This window comes from Molossus molossus, unplaced genomic scaffold (assembly GCF_014108415.1).
Source record: "Molossus molossus isolate mMolMol1 unplaced genomic scaffold, mMolMol1.p scaffold_m16_p_20, whole genome shotgun sequence".
Classification (NCBI taxonomy): Eukaryota; Metazoa; Chordata; class Mammalia; order Chiroptera; family Molossidae; genus Molossus; species Molossus molossus.
In genome coordinates this window covers 13806404-13815291 of record NW_023425356.1, presented here as the reverse complement: position 1 = coordinate 13815291, position 8888 = coordinate 13806404, and the positions used below count along the sequence as shown (strand labels likewise).

General features: G+C 43.3%; 1 protein-coding gene across 2 annotated transcripts in view; it reads left to right on the top strand.

The window, feature by feature from the left end:
- The first annotated feature begins 205 nt into the window (after positions 1 to 205).
- Positions 206 to 8888, top strand: part of TRIM33 (tripartite motif containing 33) — a 120958-nt gene continuing 112275 nt past the window's right edge. For both annotated transcript variants that reach the window (XM_036272038.1, XM_036272036.1), the window contains exon 1: positions 206 to 845. In XM_036272038.1, the coding sequence (XP_036127931.1) occupies positions 320 to 845 (526 nt within the window). In that variant the 5' untranslated portion in view covers positions 206 to 319. The remainder of the gene's footprint in view (positions 846 to 8888) is intronic.

Sequence of the window (8888 nt, the reverse complement as noted above, 5' to 3'; positions counted from 1 at the left end):
CAAAGGCAGTGCGCCGTCCACCGCACGGACGCCGGGCGCGGGCCCCAGTCGGGAGGGGCGGCCCGGACAGCTCCGCGCCCGCGCCCCGAGTTCCCGCGTCCCTCCGTGGACGTCCTGCGTACGTGCGCGCGCCGCGCCCGCCCCTCTTCAGCCGCGCGACGCGAGGGCGGGGGCGCCGTGTGCGCGCGCGCTCTCGTCTGTTCGTTCGCCTGCTCGCTCTCGGCGGCCGCTCTCGCTGCGGCTGCTGCTGGGGCTGGGGGCGGCGGCGGCGCGGGCGGCGGGCGGCGCGGGGCGGTCCGGCGGGTTCAAAGAGGAAAACATGGCGGAAAACAAAGGCGGCGGCGAAGCTGAGAGTGGCGGCGGGGGCAGCGGCAGCGCGCCGGTAACTGCCGGGGCCGTCGGGCCCGCGGCGCAGGAGGCGGAGCCGCCTCTCGCCGCGGTGCTGGTGGAGGAGGAGGAGGAGGAAGGCGGCAGGGCCGACGCGGAGAGCGGCGCGGCCGGGCCCGACGACGGGGGGGTGGCCGCGGCCTCCTCCGGCTCGGCCCCGGCTGCTTCAGCCCCTGCAGCCTCAGTGGGCCCTGGAGTTCCCGGAGGGGCGGTATCGACGCCGGCCCCAGCTCCTGCCTCGGCTCCCGCTCCGGGTCCTCCGGCGGGGCCGCCTCTCGGACCGCCAGCCTCGCTCCTGGACACCTGCGCCGTGTGTCAGCAGAGCTTGCAGAGCCGGCGTGAGGCGGAGCCCAAGCTGCTGCCCTGTCTCCACTCCTTCTGCCTGCGCTGCCTGCCGGAGCCGGAGCGCCAGCTCAACGTGCCCATCCCGGGGGGCAGCAACGGCGACATCCAGCAAGGTGAGCGGAGGCCCTGCCCGAGGTCTGGGTGAAAGGGATTTGCGGGGCCGAGGAGGAGCTTCTTGGGCCTGGGGCTGCTCGGAGCGTCGCGGCCCCGAGGGTTCTAAGGTGAAAGACACGGTCCCTGGAACAGTTTCCAGAGCAGCTGGACCTCCAGAGATAGCCGGGGTGGGGGTGGGGGGCGCGGTGGAGGGAGGGGTGCCCGCTGCGGGAGACGGGGGGAGGGGACACCGCTCCCGGGGAGGTGTGTGATGTGCGGATTCGGGCGGGGAAAGTGTCGACTCCGGCCGGGCGTAGGTTCGGCAGCTGGTGGACCTGGACTGGGAGAGAAGAGGGGTCTGGGAAAGGGTTGGAGCGAAGCGTTTTAGAAGGGAAGGCCCGAAGCTGGGAGAGGTGTTGAGGGAGAAGGTATGAGATGAGGGCTGTGAGGATGAATTGCCCTAGTGGGAGAGGACTTGACCTGATCAAGGCTAGGGTAAAGGACTAGGGATTAAATGGATAAAGGGCATTGGAGAGTTTGGGGTTAAGAGAAGGCATCTGGTAGAAAGTAATTTTAAGATGACATTGGGAAGGAGAAACTCTGGCAACGAAAACTGCTGTGAGGGGCCTGCATGGTCAAGGAAAAATACTGAGGTTTAGGGGTGAAGGAGAAATGAAGGGAATTGGGAATTGGGAGAGCTGGGCATGGATTCATTGTACATTAATGAGCCCCTAGTGTTCCAGACAATGTAGGATTGAATAAAATAACTCAATGAGGAAGGAGCTCATTCACAGTCTAACGGGAAACAAATAGAAAACCTATAGAGAATTGGGTAGTTGCTGCAATGGTTGTGGCACAGTGTAGAGAAGGTCAGGGAAACTTCACTGAAAAGAAAACCCTTAAGCAGGTTTCTTGAAAGGTGAGCAGCTCACAGGACACCTTACACATCCTGCAGCTAAGGGATGTGTAAAGTGATTGGTGGAAATTATGTTGGATTCTTGGCTGAATAGGTAAGGGGTATGCAGTCCCTTATCTGAAACCCTTGGGACCAAGTGTGTTTTAGACTTCAGAATAGTTTGGAAATTTTTATTTTTTCTGGTAAGGCCTTGAATAACTCCAGCAGGGTCTGGGTAAACACGTTATCAAACACATTAATATTTCTGTAGTGAAACATGAAAATATCTATGAATGGAGTAGACAATAAATAGTCTTCCACAATTCAGGGTGAGTTTTGTTGCAAATTTATAAAACAAATTAAAAATTTTACAAAGCTTTTGAGTTTTGGAACTGCAGATAAGGGATTGTGGACCTGCACTAAAGGGTTTGGAATTCATCCTGTAGGGTGTATCCTGTACAGTGTAGACTAAAGAGAGTTCCTGAAGGCCTTTCATGGCAAGAGGATAAAAGGATCACATTTGTGATCCAGAAAGATCATTTGGCACATTGAAGGGTAAGGGAAGGCGAGGCTGGAGGCAGGGCCAATTAGGAGAATCTTGGAAGTAATCTAGGTGAGAAATTAGCATTTGGAATGGGTAGTAAAGGGCTGATATCAGGTATTAAAGAAGGAGGCATTTCGCTAGGGGAAAATGTATGGACTTTAGGAGATATATTTGAGTTTGGATGTTTACTTTGTCACTTCCTACTTGTGACTTGGTCAGATTAATTTTTCTTAGCCTAAGTTTTCTCTTTGTGAAACAAGGACAAAATTATCCCCCTCACAGGGTTATTGATAGAATGAAATGTGTACAGTGACTAGTACATGGTAGTTATTAATGAAATGGCAGTTAGTTTATTATTAGTAGTAACTAATTGTAAGTAGCCATGGGAATGGAGATGGGGGGGGGGCATTGAGAGTTCCAGGTTTCTTTTTTGATAGGTGGCAGTGCTATTAATGCAAATAAAAGAATTCTTACACAGAACAGTGTGTGTGGTGGAAGAAGGATATGATTTCAGTTTTGTGTGTTTTGGGATTGAAGTATTGAGGCATGCAGGTAAGAATGTTAATAAAGGTTGATTGATGGAGAAGACACTAAATGATAATGGATGTATAGAAGATGGATAATGGTTGTTTAAGTAACTGCGCATGGCCTCATGAGTGTAGTATGATATGAGATTCAGTGTTCTTGTGGGAACCTGGATTAGGTGGGAGATATAGAGGGAGCACAGGATGAAAATTGTGTTTGACTGCTGTAGCTAAGGGACTGAGGTAAAGAAGTTGGCTCTCTGATATTTATGCAGGTAAGAGAATAATAGTCTGTAAATTCCCTCTTCATTTTGCTGTCCTTTGTTTTTGAACTAGGAGAAATAAGTACATGGGACTAAATATAGTAAATCTTAAATGTTTTCTAACCAGTATCTAAAACAAATGAAATCTGGAAGCCACCATGTTTTTAGGCATGACATCTGGAAAATAATTTGTTAGTATTAACTCCTATATGTATCTTTTGCTTTACTCTTTAAAAAAGTGAGCGTGCTGTTCTGGAAGGAACACTGGATTTGGAGTCAGGCGACATAGTTCTGCCACTTGTTTTCTGGTTCCCTCAGGTTCATAATGTTTCTGTCCTTCATTTTATCTCTAAAGTGTAGCTAATAGTCCTTCACTTATATCTCACTGAGTCGAATTAAATAGTAAATCTGAACATGCTTTTATAAACTGTGAAATGCTTTGCAGATTATTGAACAACCTGTTATTTCATCTCTGGTCTGGGGAGCCATAGCTGGTAGTTTAATTCACCATCTTAAGTGGTTCTGAAATGGTGACAAATACATTACCCTCCATTTTAACTGATCTTTTTTCTGTTCCTCTAACACACCAAAGTTATTCACACTCTTGAGCTGTTCTCTGTAGATCGATAGTTCTCCAAGTGTGGCTTCTGGACCAGCAGCATTAGCATCATCTGCGATCTTGTTAGGAATGCACATTTTGTGCCCACTACACCTATGACCAGCAGTCTCGTTTAACAAGTCCTCCAGGTGATTTTGATGCACACTAAATTTGAGAATCAGTGTTCTTGAGTGAAGGGCTTCTCACTTCAAATGTTGCCTCCTGAGAAAGGCGTATTCTTTTTTTTTAAAATATTTTTATTAATTTTTTTTTTTTATTAAGAGAGAGGGAGTGGAAGAGAAACATCAGTGTGAGAGTAGAACATCAATCAGCTGCCTCCTGCACACCGCATAGAAGGGATTGAGCCCACAATCGGGCCTGTGCCCTGATAGAGAGTAGAACTGGCAGCCTTTTGGTGCATGGGATGATGACCAACCAACCAAGCCACACCAGCCAGGGCGAGAAAGGCTTTTTCTGACTACTATTTTTTCCCCCTTAAATTTTGTTTATTTATTGATTTGAGAGAGATAGAGAAAAACATCAATTTATTGTTCCACTTATTTATGCATTCATTGGTTGTTTCTTATATGTGCCCTGACCTGAGATTGAACCTGCAACCTTGGGCATATTGTGACAACACTCTAACCAACTAGGGTCTTTTTTCATTTTCTTTTTTTACTTAATTAAGAGAAAGATATGGAGCTTTTAAATGAAAATTAGAATTTTGGAAAACTTGATCTGCTCCCATGAGCTTGACAGATTTTCTGATGAAATTGGTAATGATATTAGCGCTCTTTTTTTCTAGGATGTTGTGCAATGAAGTGTCAACATTTGTAAAATCTACATAGTGTACTAATATTTTCCATATGACCAATGCATGATGTTACAAAATCATGCATAGAAAAATGCAAAGTGAAAAATACACCAATATTTTAATATAAGATAGTAGTAAAAGTTCATCAGTATGGCTTCAAGTTCCACATTGAGGCATTTAAGAAATAAATAGAACCCTGGCTGGTATGACTCACTGGTTTGAATGTTGGCCTGAAGATCATAGAGTCTTGAGTTTGATTTCCGGTCAAGGGGGCATATCTCGGTTGCAGGTTCTATCCCCAGGCCCAGTCAGAGTTGTGGGGGAGGCAACTAATCAAAGTTTCTCTCTCTCTGGCTACCTCTTCTCCCTCCTACTCTAACAATCAATGGAAAAATACTGGATTTTTTCATTGGATTAAAAATAAATAAATAAATAAATACACTATATATTTTTGTATTATGTCAAAGAAGATAGGCCACATATTTGTCTGAAAAGGCTATTAAAATACTCTCCTCTTTTCTTTTTAAAGATTTTTTAAATTGATTTTTAGAGACAGAGGAAGGAGGGAGAGAAAGAGAGAAACATTGATTAGCTGCCTTCTGCATGTGTCCCGATTAGGAATTGAACTGGCAACCTTTTGGTGCATGGGATGACGCCCAGCCAACTGAGCCACAGTGGCCAGGGCTATCTTCCTTTTTTAAATTAAAAAAATTTTGTAATGCTAGTATCAGCTTTGTGCCAGGAACTGGTACTCTTTTTTAAAAAAAATTTTTGATTTTTATTGTTTTTTTTTTTTTTTTTTTTTAGAGAGAGAGATAGAAACATTGATGTGAGAGAGAAACATTGGTCAGCTGCCTTCTGCATGCCCCCTCTTGGGGACTGAGCCTACAACCCGGGCATGTGCCCTGGCTGGGAATCAAACAGGGACCTCTCAGTTCATGGGGTGACGCTCAATCCACTGAGCCACACCGGCCAGGCTCTCTTTCTTTTTAAAAAATACATAGCTGTATGAGGCCAGGTTTTCTTCATATTATTCAGATACAACAACTCATAACAACAGATGTAATAGTATATGTGTCATCTTCTATTAAAACAGATATTAAAGAGATATTTAAAAGTTTAAAAAGCATCACTCTTTACTGAAAGCTTTTTGTTTTGGAAAATATAGTTATTTCTGATAATGTTATAGAAGCAGATGATGACTTTATTTTTATATTAATAAAATATTTAATTTCAAGAAAAATTATTAATAAGATATTTACAAAGTTTTTATTTCTAATACTATAGTACATATTGATGGATAAAACTTACCTAAATAAAAGGTCTTTGAGATTTTCAATAATTAAGAGTGTAAGAGGGATCCAGAGACTAAGAAGTTTGAGACCTGCTTCTTTAAAGGGACAGTCAGAAAATGATATGGAGTCATTGGGAAGAATGTCAGACCATGGAATAATAGGAAATTGCATATTCATACATTTAGAGTCCTTCATTTTAGGGTGCCTGTAATAGTTTATAAAGAGCTTGTTCCCCAAAGAATGTACAGGTGAAAAAAGTACTTAATAACTGGTTGACCTTTTTTTTCCCCCTCACCTGAGGACATTTTTCCATTTTTTGTTCAGATAGAGTGGGAGGAAGAGAGAGAGAGAGAGAGAGAGAGAGAGAAACAACAACATGAAAGGAACACATTGAGTTGCTACCACCTGCACGACCAACCAGGGCCAGGGACAAATTGCAACGGAGGTACGCGCGCCCCTGTCGGGAACTGAACCCCGGTTTCTCTGGACCGCAGGCCGGCGCTCTAACCGCTGAGCCAAACCGGCCAGGGCTGGTTGACCTTTTGTAAATTCCTCACTGTATATCTGATTTTTCTCCCCCCATATTAAGACTGATTGACTGAGTTGTATCATTTTACTTTCCTGAGGCCAAGTTTGGAAGTTGGGCTCCTGGTATTGGATACATTAACCTATGTTTCTTCTGTGGCCACAAACTACCTTTATTCCTAGGTAGCTTCTAGAATGGACATTGGTCCCAAAGGAAGTGGAAAAAACACCAAGGATGAGTGAACATAAATACATTATTTTTAGAAAAATATTTAACATCTCTGTTTAAATGATGGGGTAAATAGCATGAAAGAAGAACACTCTTTTTTTATTTAAATTTTTTTCTTTATTGATTTTATTTTATTTTTATTTATTTATCCTCACCCAAGGACACTTTTCCATATTTTGTTCGGATAGAGTGGGAGGGGGAGAGAAGCATCGATGTGAAAGGGACACATCGAGTGGTTGCCACCCACACGAACCTACCAGGGCCGGGGACAGACTGCAACCAAGGTTTGTGCCCTTAGCTGGAACTGAACCCAGGTCTCTCTGGACCGCAGGCCAACGCTCTAACCGCTGAGCCAAACCGGCCAGGGCAAGAACACTTTTTGAATGCTTATTATATGCAGTTTATGTTGCTGCTTCTGGGAATTACTTGTTACTATGTCTTCTATTTTTCTTTAGCTTGACTATATTTTTTGTTTTGATTTACAAGAATTCTTGATAAGTTCCACATACTTTGATCCTTTGTTGGTTATATAAGTTGAAGCTTTATTCTGAGCCTAGTCTTATAGTTAGCCTCCAAGATGTCTGCATTCCTTTCTCCTGGTATTCACACCCTTCTGTAGTCTCTACCCACAGTGACATCAGGGCTGGTCTGGGTGACCAAGAGACTACAGCAGAATTAACAGTGACTTCTGAGGCTAGGCCATTAAAGGCATACAGCTTTGTACTTACTCCTTGGATTCAGTGTTCTGGGTAAAAACGACTGCTACTCTAGCAGTCCCATAAAGAGGCCCATGTGGAGAAGAACCGAGGCATTCTGCCAATATCCAGTGCCAGCTTGTCAGCCAGCCATGTGAATGAGCCACTTTGGAGCTGGATCTTCTAGCATGGTCAGGCTTTTAGATGACTGTAGTCTTGGCTGACACCTGACTGCATCTTCACAGAACCACTTGCCAAGTCACTCCTAAATTCCTGACTCTAAGAAACTCTACAAGAGAGAATGAATTATTGTTTAAGCCACTAAGTGGGGTAATTTGCAGCAATAGATAACTAATACTTTATTTTTTTACTCTTTAGTAAGCTGTCTTTTGATGAGAGGTGTTTTTGTTTTTAGTTTTTTAATCACTTCCCAACCTCCATTTTTTGGTCTTACTGCTTATTATAAAGCTAAAGTAAACTTTGTTACAGGTATACCTTGGAGATATTGTGGGTTTGTTTTTAAACCAACACAATAAAGTGAATATCACAAAGTAAGTCACATGAATTTTTTGGTTTCCCAGTGCATTTAACAGTTATGTTTACATTATACTGTAGTCTGTTAAGTGTACAATAGCATTATGTTTAAAAAAGCAATGCACATTAACCTTAACTAAAAAATACTTTATTGGTTAAAAATGCTAACAGTCATCTGAGCTTCAGTGAGTTGTAATCTTTTTGCTGGTGAAGGGTCTTGTCATCAATTTATAGAAAAGGCAAGATTTGCAAGGTGCAATAAAGTGAAGTTTGCTGGTATTCATTAGGGTAATTTCATTCCCCTCCACATATACCTTGTTCATTGTCAAGATTATCTTGACTGATCTTAAACTTTTTGCTCGTATACATTTTAGAATCATCTTGTGAAAGTTCATTTGAAAACACTTGTGGCTCAGTTGGTTGGAGTGTTGTCTGGTACACCAAAAGGTTGTGGGTTCAATCCCTGGTTGGGGGCACCTAAGCCAGGCAACTGATTGACATTCTTCCCTCCCCCCTTCTCCCTCTCCCTTCCTTTCTCTAAAAAAAAAAAAAATTCAATTTAAAAAAAGTATTTTTGTTGGAATTGCTTTGCATGTATTAGATAGATTTGGGAGAAGATGCTTTCTTTGTAATTTGGTGTCTGCCTATTCATAAATATTGTATGCCTTCCCATTTACTGAAATCTGTTTTTTAATATTACGTAGTTTCTTTTCTAGAAAGGTCTTTCACATCTTTTTATTTTATTTTTATTTTTTTTATCCTCACCTGAGGACATTTTTTGCATTTATCTTCAGATAGAGTGGGAGGGAGAGAGGAAGGAAGAGAGAGACACATTGATATGAGAGAGACACATTGAGTGGTTGCCACCCACACAACCCCAACCAGGGCCGGGGACAAACTGCATTTGAGGTATGTGCCCTTAGCAGGAACTGAACCTGGGACTCTCTGGTCTGAGGGCTGATGCTGTAACTGCTGAGTCAGACTGGCCAGGGCTTTCACATCTTTGAGTTATTCCTATATACAGGTGATCCCTGATTTTATTGTGGTGTGACTTAAATGATTTTTCAACTTTATCATGGTGCAAAAGTGATAACCATTTAGGAGATAATTTCATTATCTGAGGTTCCTGAGGTCTTATTTTGCTACT